The sequence below is a fragment of the Corylus avellana genome, chromosome ca6 (assembly GCF_901000735.1).
Source record: "Corylus avellana chromosome ca6, CavTom2PMs-1.0".
Lineage (NCBI taxonomy): Eukaryota > Viridiplantae > Streptophyta > Magnoliopsida > Fagales > Betulaceae > Corylus > Corylus avellana.
This window is the reverse complement of record NC_081546.1, coordinates 8,749,551-8,765,477: the sequence shown is the minus strand read 5'-3', so window position 1 is coordinate 8,765,477 and position 15,927 is coordinate 8,749,551. Positions and strand designations below refer to the sequence as shown.

General features: G+C 34.0%; 2 protein-coding genes across 4 annotated transcripts; one reads left to right on the top strand and one right to left on the bottom strand.

The window, feature by feature from the left end:
* The first annotated feature begins 1,879 nt into the window (after nucleotides 1-1,879).
* On the top strand, nucleotides 1,880-3,630 carry LOC132184719 (transcription factor RAX2-like). 2 transcript variants are annotated; one of them, XM_059598452.1, is made up of 4 exons: nucleotides 2,013-2,093; nucleotides 2,268-2,362; nucleotides 2,644-2,773; nucleotides 2,863-3,630. In XM_059598452.1, exons 2-4 carry the CDS (start codon nucleotides 2,296-2,298, stop codon nucleotides 3,470-3,472), a joined length of 807 nt encoding a protein of 268 aa, XP_059454435.1. In that variant the 5' UTR covers nucleotides 2,013-2,093; nucleotides 2,268-2,295; the 3' UTR covers nucleotides 3,473-3,630. The 2 variants fall into 2 exon arrangements, with proteins under 2 accessions (XP_059454434.1, XP_059454435.1); XM_059598451.1 differs by lacking the exon at nucleotides 2,268-2,362 and having other exon boundaries at nucleotides 1,880-2,093.
* A 7,528-nt stretch (nucleotides 3,631-11,158) lies between these two features.
* Nucleotides 11,159-15,176, bottom strand: LOC132184550 (vacuolar protein sorting-associated protein 32 homolog 2-like). 2 transcript variants are annotated; one of them, XM_059598229.1, is made up of 8 exons: nucleotides 15,069-15,176; nucleotides 14,807-14,949; nucleotides 13,684-13,783; nucleotides 12,647-12,732; nucleotides 12,376-12,467; nucleotides 12,173-12,287; nucleotides 11,885-12,088; nucleotides 11,159-11,402 (listed from the first exon to the last, which is right to left on the bottom strand). In XM_059598229.1, the coding sequence occupies exons 2-7, from the start codon at nucleotides 14,876-14,878 to the stop codon at nucleotides 11,888-11,890; spliced, it is 666 nt and encodes a 221-aa protein (XP_059454212.1). In that variant the 5' UTR covers nucleotides 14,879-14,949; nucleotides 15,069-15,176; the 3' UTR covers nucleotides 11,159-11,402; nucleotides 11,885-11,887. The 2 variants fall into 2 exon arrangements, with proteins under 2 accessions (XP_059454212.1, XP_059454213.1); XM_059598230.1 differs by having other exon boundaries at nucleotides 11,159-11,390.
* Between the last annotated feature and the right edge of the window lie 751 nt (nucleotides 15,177-15,927).

The window sequence follows — 15,927 nt, the reverse complement described above, 5'->3', positions numbered from 1 at the left end:
AAGATATATGAAATTTACCCTTAAAATATATTTTATGAATATTATTCTCAGGATTGACCAAAGCATTTTGAGTAGTATACCAAAATATATATACCCGTTGTTCCCATTATGAATAACATTGTCATAAAATCATGTTTTGACTATGTAACAAAACTACTTTGGGCTTGTAGAAAAAAATTTGGAAAACGTTGACTAATGATGTTCTACCTTTGAATGTTTTTGATTTATGACCTATAGCATAGCAATGTAAATCATGTGATAACGTTATTTAGGTTAACAAAAATTATATGAGAAAACCTATAAGGTTAAAAAAGTTAAAAAATAAATAGTTGAAGTACAACTCATCTTCCACCGTAGGGTTTGACGTTGGAACCCCAATACTAATATTAATAGGAAATTGGGGTGCAACGAATAATATGACATGTTGGGATGTCACTCAAACCAAAAGTTGAAGTTTATGGGTTTTGGCATAACTATATTATATTAACTACTCACACTTGTAACATCTTTTTAATGAAAGACAATCTTTTTACGCTCATGCGTGTATATATAGTAGAAGATCAACTATAGGGTTCGATCCCGATACTGATATTGGTAGGGTAGAGAAAGTGTGTCGTGCCTCGGTTTTCACATTAGAGAATTGGGGGTGTGACAAATAGTATGACATGTTGGGACACCACTTAACTTAAAAGTTGAAGTTTATGGGTTTTTGCCCAACTATATTATATTACCACTTGCACTTGTCCTTTTAAATGTAATACTCAAACCTTTTTACACTGACACATATATATTCAACATATTTGGAAGGTTTGTAAATGTTATGCGAAGGCTATCAATTTTATTTGTTATTTTCTAGTCATTTTTATTTTTATTTTTTGAAATTCATTTAGGAAGTACCAAGTTGATGTTGCAGCTCCTTCATAGGTTGCATAATCTGTCTAGCATGTTCTCCAACAATTTCTCCAGTAAACTCATATTCCTTTACATCGCCAGTTGATTTCCCTGAGAGGAAAGTGCACCTCTTTGCCCATTCAACATATTCTAGTAGAATTATGCACGCCATTGCTATTTCAACGTGATTCTGCTGACAAGATCAGGAAAAAAATAAACATATTACAACTAGAAGAAAAGGTAAAAATGGGTAAAATCTAGAAATTATTTTCACTAGTGGGTGTGTCCCTATCGCCCAACAATACAAAGGAAAAAGATGGATGGGCATTAAATGTAGGAGCGGCAGGGCTAAATGTCCTCCCTAACACATCAGGGCGAGTGGACTTGCAGGCAAAATTGACAAGGTCCATGTTTTACCGTGACCTCCAAATTCTTTTTATTTTTGAAGTGGTGACCTCCAAATTCATGCCTCTCCACACAAAATACAAAATATTGGGACCAATTTCATGTGACGGATCCTACATCTTAAATGATGCACCGACACAAATGAGCTTATCGGTTTGAATATTGAGAAACGTCGGATTCACATCATTTTCATTTTCACACTGTCACGTTGAAATCAAAAAAAAAAAAAATTAAGAGCTGATATAATAAGATTATAAGTAAGAGTATTCTTCTAATAAGAGTATTCTTCTGGAAATTATTGAAAGAGTGTAAGGTCAAACAAAAGAGGAAAACTTAAAAAAAGAAATCTTATTATATCAAAGAAAATAAGATAATCTTATTATCTTGAGAAACAAGAAAGAAGCCCAACATGCTTAGAAAAAAGAGTAAAGCCCAATATAGTAATGTAAATAGAAATAACAAAGAAAATAAAGAAAGACACCAAAAAGGAGGTCGCAGAAAGTCAAGCTATTTTGGGCCGCCACCAACTTCATAAATAAACCCCCCCACGACAGCACAGACAAGTCTTCTTCTGTATAGCTTACTCATCAGAGGGTTTGCGTGTCTGAGTTTTTCTTCATCTGACTCCTGTGTCTCTCAGTCTTTTACGTGTTGGGTCGCCATGGGAAGAGCTCCATGCTGTGACAAAGCTAACGTGAAGCGAGGGCCATGGTCTCCTGAAGAAGATGCAGCTCTCAAGACCTATCTTGAGACTTACGGCACTGGTGGAAATTGGATGGCTTTGCCCGGAAAAGCTGGTCTCTTTCTATCTCTCTCATCTTTCTTTTTATTGTTTTATGATACTCATTTCAATAAAATGTGATTTGGTGTTTGTTTGTTCATCATTTTCTCTCTTTCAACTCAGAAGAGGAAAATCATGAAAGTAAGTGGTTTTCTTTGCTTTAACGCCAATTTGTTTTATGCTTTTTTAGCTCAAAAAGGTTGTCATGAAATGACTCCATGAGCTTGTATTTGGTTTTACCTGATCATCGAGGTTTATATTCAACTCAGAAGTTGCATAATAAATGTAAGGTTGTGAATTGTGTTTACTCATCATAGTTTTAGATACCCATTTTAACAACAGGACTTCATGTTCTTCATTTCTGTAATTTCAGATTTCAAGAAAGACTTCTTTTTGTATTTTTTGCTTTTAAGCGAATTTTTCCAATACCCTCATTTCCTCAATTTCTTTAATTTTCCTTATTTCCCATCTTCCATTGCCTTTAGCTGATTCTCAATTTCACAAAAAAATCAATTTCTATCTCCAAATGCTAAAAAGCCATTTACTATATATATCACAATTTACAGGCCTAAGGAGATGTGGGAAAAGTTGCCGTTTAAGATGGCTTAATTATCTTAGACCAGACATCAAGCATGGAGGATTTACTGAAGAGGAAGACAACACTATTTTTACCCTCTACTGCCAAATGGGCAGCAGGTAAATGTGTTCATATATAATTAATTGTCCTAATTAATTGTATATTTGTTATTTTTTATATATATTTTTCCACTTGTGATGCTGGTTAGATGGTCTGTGATTGCATCTAAACTACCTGGAAGAACAGACAATGATGTGAAGAACTATTGGAACACCAAATTGAAGAAGAAGCTTTGGGCAGGAAATGTGAGCGACACAACAAAGAGTGACCACCAAATCTCTGCTGAGAATCACACCCTTGTTGGCTCAACACCCTCACTGCATTGTGTCTCAAAAGCTGAAAATCATAGTTTTGGTATTTCAGCTTTCCAAGCTCAGAATCCTGCTGATGTTGGTTCTGGACTTTCTGCAAATTCTCACAGCCTGAATTCAGATCCAATTCAATTATATTGCTCGGGGTTCATGGATGTTTTGGAATTTGGTTCAAGTTCAAAGAACATTTGCATTGTGTCTCAAGAAAACTCTGGCTTCTCAAATTTGCAGTGTCTCCCGGTGGCTGGAAATCATGACGAGGTAGAAGATTCTGAGGTTTTAGAGGATTTTGGCTTCGGATCTCCTTATGGTGTTGGCAATGGGCTATCATGTTTTCAACAGAAAACTAGTGAAGCTGCTCCACCTTGCTATCCAAATTTGGCTGATTTAACATATGCTGATATGAAGCCACAAGGACTTGATCAAAGTGTTATAGACCAATATTGAACAGAGAGAAAGGCCAAGGAATTAGCTCGTGAAAGTTTCTCTTGAAAATACTGCAATTAAACACAGTTGTACAGAGCAATTAAAGACGAGTTTCAGGAGCATGTAATGTAAATCAAATTTATAAGTAAATGAGTAAGAGCAGAAACAATTAAATCTGTGTTCGTGTCTGTTGTGATCTTTAAAATGTTCTTTATACATATAAGCTATTAAACACTCTCCCTTTACATTAACATTACGATCTTAAGTATTCGCATGGATTAAATCTAATCTGAGTTATGTGTATATGAGTTTTTGTGCACCCTTCTCTTGCAAGTTAATTTTCAAGGGTAATTTCTATCTAAAGTTATAGGTTCCACGTTGAATATGGAATCAAATGAGTTGTGGCTTTTTGTCGACTCATGAAAGGGATGACTTATAGGTTGGATTAAACGACTTATGGGCATAATACTAAGTTGTTGAATACTGATAGGTGAGTAAAGCTGCTGTGAACGTCAACTACTGAAGGTGATATGTTATTATCCTACTTGTCGTATATGGATTAAGTCTATGGATTAAGTCTAAGATTAACGATGTGAAATATTAACCATGTGGATATAAGCTGGTTGGAGTGTTGGGAGGGGAGGACATTGATATGGTGGGGTCATGGGGATTTGGTTTATTTACTTTGTCTAAGGGAGATGGACATGAACGTCAGGAGATGCCATCAGTGTGTCTGCCTATTTCTTGCTGGCCACTGATCACGAAAGTTGCATGGAGCTCTGGCTAATTCAAATCTCAAGATTTACAAATTCATCCTTCAAACAATAACCATAAAGATTCCCTCTTTCTCTCTCTCTCTCCCCCTGCTGGTCTGCTTCATAATGATATTTGTATGGTCACTATTTTTCATCTTTTTCTGTATCGGTCTATAAACTATAATTTGAAATTAAGAAACATTACATACTTCATTGTGATATATATATATATCATCATTTGTTTTCGAATAAAGTTTTTTTTTTTTTTTTTTTTTTTTTTTTTTAAAAAAAACAAATTAAATTAAAAGAAATTCTTTCAATCTAATCTGAAAATTAAAAGTGCATATGAGATTTAATAGATTGAGCCGAAAGGATTTTCTCCGATCTAGTTTAGTCTTCGGCAACTTTAATGTTGAGAATCATGTGTGGGGTGATGCTGCTGTTGCTGACTGGTTCCCACTCAATAAGAATGTGTTTAATGGAAGCATGTAGTCGATGACCATTTTTAAATGAATTAAATTCCTTTGATCCTCTGTTCAATTCTCCAAAGAAAGATTTTGTATGTTTGGAGCACTAAAGAAATCAGGCTTTTTCCTATTAAACTCACGAGACATTTTCTGTATGTGATTTAGCACAAACTGTTATGCTTTTTACATGTGATGCTTGTAGTCAAAAGTCATAACTTGGAATGTACGATTTAACTTTTATCATCTCCATAGTTCCATCAATAAAAGCGTTATACACGCTATATAACACCTTAGTCCCGTGTTAAGAAGATAAATAAACCACATAAAGTGAGAAGATTACTAATGCAAGTGATAGCCGACCGAGTGAAACAGTAGATGGAGAAACTCTCAAAGAAGCAACAGATGAAAAGGAATAACGGTGTCGGTCGTTTTAGGGTTCTAATACCATATAGAGTTTCGTAATAAACTAAATATGCGGAAGACATGGAAAGAATGGCCTAAACCCATAGGTTAAAGTTTTATATGCTACATATTTTCTTAATATTTGATTTAAGTACAAACAAATCTCCCCAATTAAGCTAACTAAATCCCTTAATTTAGGAGAATCAAATTATCATTTATTATAAATGATTTATGTCCTTACAATTAAGATATTCATGGGTATTTTGGATTGTCTTTGAGAAATAAAGCTTTTAAATAAAATTTTTTTAAAAAAAAAATGTTTTTTGGTAAAACCTTCATTTTTAAGCTTTAGCCAAAAGTGCGTTTGACAATTTTTTGGGCTTTTTAGACCCTTAAAAGCGCTTTCAATTTTTTTTTTTTACTAATTAGGTTTTTTTTTTCTTCAAACAGACTTTTTGAGTGTTAAACGCACTTTTAAGCTCCTCAAATACACACTCAAACATGCCCTAAGTTACATTGGTTTCTTACTAGGTAAAACTAGACTTCATAAGTGATTCTAGATAGCTCCAATTTAACTAATCTTTTACGAGTGATAATACAGATGTGGCTAACATGAAAAACTCCCCACCACGAACTGTTTAATATTGGACAATATATTGATTATGAAAGGTCATGTGAGGGCGAAAGCTTTGCCCGATACTATATACAAATATAGTTTGGCCTCAAGTCAGGACCACAGTCATCCTGACACAAGCTTCCCTCTTCTGTGAACTTTCCTCAGTACATAACAACTAAATTCATTATTGATTTCCACAATACAAAGCACTCCATCATTAGCATTTGATAAATTATGCTTGTTTACTTGACTAATATTTGTCATAGATTTTTGTTCCACTTCTTCAGAAAAGGATTTGTTCAAAGAATCCAAAGCCAGGGTTGAAAATTGGGGTTTCTTAATTGAAGGGATGCTTTGAATAGAATCAAAGGACTCCCATGCTGGGCAGGCATTTTGTTTTCTCTCATGTTTGCACATTGGCCTGTAGACTTTTGCATCATAATTGTCCTCTTTCCAGTTCTTTGTGGCATTACGTGTGGATGAAGATTCCTTTCTTGCAGACAACTATATATCAGCACAATAAGACAAACACAGCCTTAAACCCAAGGTATCAGAAAGACTAAATTGCCTCTTACTAATGTTATAATATAAATTAAATAAATAATAATTTAAATTTATTTCTTCTTATCAACTTAAATTATTAAGATAACTAATAATTTAACAGCGAACGAACGAGCACATCGGCTTGCTTGATTGGTGTTACCTGGTGATCAGGACATTTTTTGGCAGGATTGTTTTCCCTCAGTTTAATGGGAGTTTGTAGCTTTCGAGCTTGGTTTCTTTGAGTAATGAGAATTTGGAATCTCACTTCAAAAAAAAAAAAAAAAAATGATAATTTAACATGGTATCAAAGCAAAAGTCATATGTTCTGTTAACGATATAAATCATTTATGATAAATGTTTGTTTGTATTCCTTAAATCAATGGATTTAGATGATATTTGTTAACCCTAATTTAAAGGATATGTTTATATTTGAAACAATTCAAATCAGTGCCTTGTACTCAACTCAAAATAAATAAATAAATAAATGTAGCTTATAAGGCTTTAACTTGTGAATGTAATAAGTTATAACCAATAGGCCGAACCACCTTAATTTTTGTCTCTTTTATATCTTTCATCAATCTCTTTAGATTATTATTAGTTTCTTTCTTTCTTTTTTTTGAGAAAGATTATTATTAGTTTCTAATCTATATATATGTTTGAACCTTGTTTTCATTATTCACCTCTTATTTTAATTCAATATTTTTAAAATAAATAGTGATTTAACAGGAAATTATAGATTTACTATCCATAGGGTCGTCAAGGAAAATTCATAACCAACGGTCAAATAAAGAAAATTGACATTGTACTTACAAACAAACCAAAAAAAAAAAGAAGAGGAAAATCCAAGTAAAAAAACATGGAAACTCAAGTTTGCTTAAGACCAAGCAAATGGAACCTGTTAATTATTTGAACTTATGATAGAGAGTAGCAAAGAGACAATGTGGGGACAAATTGAATAAACAATATACGAAATTACTTGATCGACCAACCAAAATGCAAAGATACTGATAATAATAATTGCAATTTTTTAAGGTAAACTTCCTAATAGAACATGTCTTAAACTGTACACTGTTACACAGAGTGATTTCTACGACTCATATAATATAATGTCGGTGGTAATAGAAAAGAGTGAACCTTAATTTAAACTATTCCTCAATAATTATTTTCGATTATAGATAAGGTGGAAGATCCCTCATCCCTTTCAGCTTTGATCTTATGATAAATACAGCTACTTGCAAGTCAATGAAAGCGACAATCTTCTCAAACAGCATTTCGAAAACTGTCTTCTTAACATTAAATTTACATCTTTTATCAATTATTTGGTTTTTTTATTTCACTAAGAGAAATTGAAGGATTTTGTTTCTCAATTCTATATTCACTATGATAAATTTTCCTGTGTAAATATATTTTGTTTCTGAAAAACCCTAATAGACTCCAATTAACACATATTATGATATTGTATGAGTGTTTCACAAAATATTATGCGAAAATAGATATGATCTAATAGATAATAATAAATCAAATACAGATATGTAAAGAACATTTAAGAATACAGATATTTGGTTACGAAGAAGAACCATTTAGAAAACTCTTTAAATGTAAAACATTATCGGAGCAGTCAAACCCAGGAAATTACTCCACTATAAAAGAATAAGGATTACAAGAAGTTCACACTTACAAAACATTTGCAATTACCACTCTCTTGCATAAGACAAGCGACCCACTTGACTTCTATCGTAGTAGCCATTTCCAGAACATCTAGCGCAATTCTTCTATATGATCTCCTTTACCAAAACTTTGATTGGCTTCATGTGTTTAATCATAGAAACAAGAATGAGATTTCTCACCTTTACTCTAAGAGAGATCCAAACGCTCCAGTTTGATATTTATATCTCTCTCTTAGCTCACAGTATTTGCTCTCTGAATACGTACGTAATAATGGTCATAAGGATCGTTTAAAAAGAAAATCGCACACCAATTAAGCGGCCGTGTCCGGACAGGGATAAGTACATGTTCGGACAGGGCTAGAGTTACATATGTGTAAACCCTCCGTGTCCGGACAGCCAAGCCCTATGTCCGGACATGCCATGTAGATTGAACTCTCTATAAATGTTGTCCGGACACTGCTTAAGGCTGTCTGGACAGGTCTTGGAAGAAACCAAGTTGAGCTCTCTGTAAATTTTGTCCAGACACTGCTTATGGCTATCCGGACAGGTTTTCGAAGAAATCAAGTTGAGCTCTCTATAAATGTTGTCCAAACACTGCTTTTGGCTATCCAAACAGGTTTTCGAAGAAATCAAGTTGAGCTCTCTATAAATGTTGTCCAAACACTGCTTTTGGCTATCCAAACAGGATGCTCATTTTCATCAGATTACATGTAAACCGAATGTGCCAAAAACATAAACTAACCGTTTTCATTGAGTAGATAATCTTATTCATTTGTACCAATTGTACGCTTTGTTTACGGGTTTTTTTTTTCTCTTTTTTTTTTTAATTTTTTTATTTTATTTTTATAATTTCTGACCAACTTATTTATGGTCTTGACTCAGAAAATAACATGTGTGTGCAATTAATGTTAATGTCTTTGACATTGACTTGTTAAAATCCTCCAATAGTTTGTGCATTATTGGAGGATTCAGCATTCATATTGCCGCCAAACAGTTCAGGCTAGGATGTTGTTTATGTAGGAGCGGGATTAATAATTAATTAATATAAAATAATATTACGTTTTAATACAGTTAACCCAAAAGTCAAGATCAATACTTTCATTATTTCAAAGACAATTTAATTATATTGAAAACATATAGTTGGGAAAAGACAATTTAAAAAAATAAATAAATAAATTATGATAGTTAGAAAAGGTCAATTTTGAAAAAAATATGTCTGTTAGGATAAAACAAATATTAAAAAATATGACCATTAGGAAAAGATAACTATTCAAAAATATAATTGTTGGAGAAAGAATAAAGAAATCTTTGAAAAAAAAATATTTAAATGAAATTGTGAAAGTTGATAGCTAAAATGCTGATGTGGACGAGAATACTTGAAAAAATTGACAACTAAAATAGAGAAAAGTAATTTTTTAGTTATTTTGACTAGTAAATTTGGTGAGTCTATGCTCTACTGCAGCGAATAGTAAGAAGTGGCTATTTATGGTAGCACAAAAGATATTTTGGATAGTCTGCTGTTGGAGAAAAATGGTTCATAGTCTATTAGAGATGCTCTAAATTAAGAGTTTTAGCTCGTGGTGGTTGATCTTGTGTTGGAGGATAATAAACATTGAGATTAAAGGCTAAAACTAGAACCGACAATTTTCGACATGACTCGTGAACTTGACATAAATTTAACGCAAAATTAGCAAATTTAGTTTTGAATAATTGGGTTTAAGTGAATCAAGTCAATTCGGGTCGGCCTAAATTAACCTGCTTAATAAGTTCGTCAATCCTGGGTCAACTCACTTAACTTGTGGCCGTGGGTGACCCACGTAACCCATATAAATTATAATTTTTTTTTTAACAATTAAAAAACAAAACCCTAGAAGGCTAAAATTCATATAGAGGTTTAGTGATGATTTAGGGCTAAAAGCCGTTATTACAAAAGTAGTGACGGTTCCAAAGGGTAGCTAAACAAGAGTAGAAAAATGAGAAAATGTGTCGGTTTAGGCAAAACCAACACTAATTAGTGTCCTAAACCAACACATTTTAAAAGGTGACGGTTATATATATATATATAATTCTCATTTATTTATTAATTTATTTTTTCATTATTTTTTATTTTTTTCATTTAAATGAAAAAAAAAAAAAAAAAAAAAAAAAAATTAAGCTCTATCTCTCTTGCTCTCCCTCTTTCCTTGGATCTCCTTCTTCTCCTTCTTCTTCTTCTTCCCCTGCCCAGCCCCACTGTCCTTCTTGAAGGCAACATCAACCCAAAACGTACAGCAACCCGCCAAAACGTACTGCAACCCACAACGACCATTAATTTATTGTTGTGGATGCAACAATTTCTTGTTGAATCTAGACCAGAAAAACGAAAAGAAGAAGAAGATAAGGTCTTCTGTCCTTGAAGGCATCAACCCAAACCCGAAACGTACAGCAACCCACAACGAAAAGAAGAAGATCTGGTCTTGAAGCCCCTTTCGGTATTTTATATACCACGCCGGCTATTTGAGTTAAATCTGTATTCAAAATTTGAAATTTGGGGTCGATTGAACAGTTTTAGCTCAACCAACACTAAATTAAAAATGGTGTCAGTACACTAATAAAGGTGTTGGTTTACTATTCAACCGACACCATTTTTAATTTAGTGTTGATTGAATAGTAAATGACACTATTATTGGTGTCCATTACTGTTGAACCAACACCACTTCTAATTTGGTGTCAGTTGAACAGAACCCGACACCTTGCAGTGTTAATTGAAGAAATCGACACTATCCAAATCATCGCTAAATCTGGTTTTTTTTTTTTTTGTAGTATATATATATATATATATATATATATATATTTAAATTCATCAAAATGGGTCAAGTTCGGATCAACCCAACACGACCTGTTTATTAAACGTGTTAACATAAAATTTAAATGAGTCACACCAAGATCGAAGGATTTGACATATTTAATTAAATGGGTAAATTTTGAACTATCCCATATCAAGTTGACCCTCCACAACAACACGAATCAGCAGCCATAATTAAAACAACCAAGGAACTGACAAAACGGGGATAATTTATCCCTTGGCTTAGGTGGTACAGACTACAGAAGTTAAGTTTTTATCCAGCTTATAACCAAAAAAAACTAACAATGTCAACTTCAGTCCAAACCCCTCGCTAATTTCGGGCAACAAAAGGATTTATTACGATGACAATAGCACGAGAATCTTGTGATGCTTGTCGGCAGTAAAGGCAATAATGAAAGCTTTGCACGTGACATGACACATAATTTAAGTTTTTTATTTTTTATTTTTTGAATAAATAATTTAAGTTTCTTAAATCTAGAAAATAATTTAGAAAATGCCAGGTCACAAATTATAGATAGGATCTAATATTATACGTAAGCCAAGCCATATCTACAAACAACTTCACATGGGGGAATGGATAGTCGACGCAGCCAAACAACCTCATCGTACAGCACTTAACGACTTCTGAAAAATATTCTCCCACTCTGCATTCCTAACTGCAAGCACAGCAACATGACCAAGTAAGTTGATATCAAGTGCCCAAACAAAAAGCATCTTTCACATCACAAACTTCAAAAGCCAATAATTCTTCCACCTAATCCGACCAAAATCCCCACAATTTAGTAGTAATTAGACTAATTAGTACATCTTTCAAAAACCTATGATGCCCTCAACACTAACATGCGCATGTTTACATGTAAATTCGCTTTGAATCTAACACATGATTGCAAAACATAACAGATTTGCAAGGTGTCTTTATCCTAACATGATATTGTTTCCATGTGGTGGGAAAAGACCCAAAATCAATGGCAGGTTGGCAGCTGATAAAGAATTAGTTAAAAAGTTGTGTTTGCAGGTTCCATTAAAAACTTCAAATAAAACGATTCCGTGAAAGATTAAATGAACCACAACTTCACTAATGAAAACCGTGGATCAAATTGGCAAAACTAAAGATCAGCTAAGGACATGAGTGAATGACCTCTTAGAGAGCCATCTCTGCCTGTAATGCAGCAAGTTCGTCTTCCTCAGCTTTGTTCCTCTGAGGAATAGGACCAGCCGGGCGCCGGCCTGCTGGGACATGGACAGGTGCAGAAGGAGCAGCAGGAGCAGTAGTAGCAGGCTGAAGAAGCTGTTCCTCCAACTCAGCTCCTTCCAGTTCTTCAAGCTCTGCTTCCAATTCATCCTGAAAGAGCGAAGTGGAAAGTTCAAACTTTTCAATTCAAGAAATAAATTGATGGAACGTAAGAACTAAAACTTGAAAACATGCCTCGTCGAAATCAGCTGATGCACCAATGGGTGTCGATAGTGCCTCCTGAATCTGTTTCATGTTCTCGGTCTGTTCATTGATCTCATCCATTGTTTTATCCACATCATCAATATTCCTACGCAACCAAAACGTCATATGAGATACAATGAGCCAAAACAGAATAAAATATTCCATTTCAAATTAATGTTTGAGATGCATCTTACGTTGCCTTGTGCATGGCCTTCATGGCAGCTGCTCCAGTTCTCAATGCATCAACGGTTTCTGTTGTAGCTTTAGCACCTTCCAACAGTATCATCTGAAACGCCAACGCAAAAGATATTAAATTTGAAATAAGGTCCCAACAAAGCAGCCAAACATATAATAAGACTCAATTTGAATTCTCATTACTTAAAACTTCATTTAAATTTGAAAACAACACATTTCTTTGTTTCTTTCTTTTTTGGGTAAGTAAATTTGAAAACATTACAACAGTACCTGATCATGAATACGCAATTGGAAATTTCCAAGCAGTTCAATCTGCTGTTCAATAAGCCTCTTTCTCTTTAAACATTGTATTGCCGCTGCAAAACAGAAACAAGATATAGAATTTAATAGCAGTCTGAAGACTCTGAACCAAAGTAAAAAGTAGAAAGTTTGTGCAATTACTCTTCAAGAATTGACAAAATCAGGAAGATTCCATAAACTAAAACATTTTGTCTCTTCTAGCTTACCATATCTAATTGAAGGAATCTATATATCACAGTCTAAACTAAGAAAGCAAGACAAATGAATTACAAATACCTGATCATGATAATATAATGTAGCTATAAAGACAGGAGTGAGACTAACTGAAGATTATATGATCATTATCAACAGATTATACGGTAGGGAACATCCATTATCGCTCTCCATAACAATTATCATCTTAAGGAATAATTAACTTCACGGGACATTCCATCAGATAAGATCAATCATAGGCATACGAAGCAAGCTCCAAGAACCATTGGTTTTTAAAGGGCATAACAACACATGAATAACTACATCTTGTTACCAGCAGAATCTTAATACACATCCTCCCAAAACAGAGACATTATAGCACAAATATAATTTAAAAAAAAAATAAAAAAAAAAATTATGCAGCGTATCTTGAAACAAGAGACCATTATAATTGAAAATTTTCATATCGATAAAGAATTTAAATGCCCCAAACTATGAAGAGAAATGCTAGGTTTCCCAAAAATTTGGTTTGTGTCACCATTCCATGTAATCTATTGTTTTAGTAAATAAAAGCATAAGGTGATGGGATGCTGAAACATCATTTGATAACCAAATTTTTGGTAAGATTTGGAAAACCTAGCATTTCTCAACTATGAAATCCTTATGAAACAAGCAAGCACTTCAAAACAATAACATAATCAACTGCACTTTCCACTAGAAACAAAGATGCAAAATTAATATATACTAATTCTGAAAGAACACCTTTTTTTTTTTTTTTTTTTTTCATGAGGACTTATTCCTACATGTGCTCTTACCCTTTTTGTTCTTTGCGTTACTAAATTCCTTAGCCTTTTCAACCTCTGCCGCTACCTTCCTCGAAAGGACATTCTCCTTTTTCTCTAGCATTTCCAGCGTCTGCACATTGTAGAAAAAGATAATTAGCGAAGAAATCTCTATTGATGAAAATAACAACTACAGCAGTTAGAAAATAATGATGACTTCAACTCATCATTACAAAGAGGGGGGGTGAAGGGGCCTAGCGCCCCCGCAAAATTTAAAAACTGCATCTAAAATTTGAAATGTTTCTCTAAATTATATTTTGTTAGTTTTGTCCCCCCTCCTAAAATTCTAGTTCCGCCCCTGGAGGGGGTGCCAAGGAATCGAAAGCTAACCCACTCCACCAGTCATACAACAGACTGTACATAAAAAATAATATAAGATTCTATTATTTGAAATGAGCAAAATTCAACCTGAAGAACACACCAGTGGACAACAAAACAAAAAACAATAAATCGTTGAAGTTATGGGATTGCTCGGCACTGCAAAACTATGTTGAAGATTGACAGAACTAGTTTTGAAAACCTAGAAGAAAAAACCCTACTTTGGATTTGGAAGTTCTTAAATAACCCCTAGACCAACCCAATCATTATCCTTGGACTCACCCCTTACTCTTCCAATACGCAAATCCCAGAAACTCTCCCAAGTGATTAACATCCATTCTTCCTAAAGTTTAAAACCATAAGACAAATAGCCACTTATGGAAAATTTGCATAACAATCCCAACAATATCCCCTATTGGAAGCACATATAAAAAGCCCATAACTTCTTGTGGGGCAATCAGTTGGTGAACCAAGAAACGACATGTAAAAGAGGGAACAAGCCAGAATAATAAGATTGAACAAAATCAGTACTAACAAACGGTTTCTACCATGCATGTTCTGTTAACCATATCTCCTTCAGATTCCAATATAGCCAAAAAAACGAAATCAATAATATTTTTTTTTAAAAGTAAAAATGCGAAAAAGCAATTTTTGATATGGTTTCATTCATAATATGCACCGACAAAGCAATTTCTGAAGCAAAAGTGAATAGAGTAAGGCCCTGTTTGTTTCAACAGAATATAGCTCTTGCACAAATAAGGAATAATCTAAATCAAACCTCGTTTAACTTGTCTAACGTTGCTACGGGGTTGTGGTCCGGCTTAGGCTTTCCGAAAACTCGCTGAAACATGATTGGTTCGTTTTAGTGCTCAAAAACGCTCTCGGTTGCTGGAGAAGGAGAAAAATCAGAATCTATAAGCACTGCAACAAAGCCAAACAGGTTGATTAGCAAATTGAACCCATCTGTGGAAAACTAATCAAATCCGTAATAACTGTTCCAAGAGAAATTGTGAAATTTTAAAATATATATATTAACTGACCTGATAAAACCGAAAACAGTATTAGGACTTTGAGAAGTCACGAGTTGGGTTGGAACTTCGAAGTGAGAAAGGTCGCCCGCTGGAAAAGACTCGAGTTGGTAATCTACAGAAGGGGGAGAAGAGGAGGGTTTAATGACAGGCTGTGAGCAAAGTTAATGTGACGGACGAGTCGTGTTATCGTTGGATTTTTTTTTTTTTTGAAAAAAGGTTCATTCCTTTATTTATTTATTATTATTTTTTTTAAGGGGAAACTTCACTAATCCTCCATGAACTTCCATTTGCTCACTTTGGACCCCTCTGTCACTTTGCAACGTTAGATTAAACGGTTTGACTTTTTTATACCAATTATACCCTCACGTTAAACTACGCCATTTTTTACTTCAAAATTACAACCTTCATTTGGCCGAAACGATGTGCGTTTTAGGACATTACATTATTTTTTAAAAAAAGGGAGAAAAGATCGGTGGCTCCCGGCCGCCCTACGCCAAACGATTTGGGGAGTTGGTCAGACCCTTCCGGCCAAAAGGGGATTGGTGCCAGCACAGGGGTGGAATTAAGGCTACCCAAAACTAAACCAATCAAAATACTGGCCTTTTAGAGTTACACCCAGCAATACATGGGGGTCGGGCCCACTTATGACCAAAATGGGTGGTTCCATTACATTTTAGTAACTCCACACGATCTACTTTCCAGGGTTTTTTTTCCAGAAAAAAAAATTTAATATAAAAAACGTGTTTTGGTAGGGTTCCATTTTTTGAAGTTAAAGTTTTAATATTTTTCATTTTTTTAAAAGAAAAAAAATATATATATAATTTTAATGCTCAAAACGGTGTCGTTTTGGGCATTTTTGGAATTTCAA

Coding starts and splice junctions, on each gene's coding strand:
- LOC132184719 (XM_059598451.1), top strand. CDS start 1,958: ATGGGAAGAGCTCCATGCTGTGACAAAGCTAACGTGAAGCGAGGGCCA. Junction 2,094..2,643: donor GGCTTTGCCCGGAAAAGCTG/GTCTCTTTCTAT, acceptor CACAATTTACAG/GCCTAAGGAGATGTGGGAAA. Junction 2,774..2,862: donor TACTGCCAAATGGGCAGCAG/GTAAATGTGTTC, acceptor GATGCTGGTTAG/ATGGTCTGTGATTGCATCTA.
- LOC132184550 (XM_059598229.1), bottom strand. CDS start 14,878: ATGTTTCAGCGAGTTTTCGGAAAGCCTAAGCCGGACCACAACCCCGTA. Junction 12,733..13,683: donor TAACGCAAAGAACAAAAAGG/GTAAGAGCACAT, acceptor TCTGTTTTGCAG/CGGCAATACAATGTTTAAAG. Junction 12,468..12,646: donor AATTGCGTATTCATGATCAG/GTACTGTTGTAA, acceptor TTGGCGTTTCAG/ATGATACTGTTGGAAGGTGC.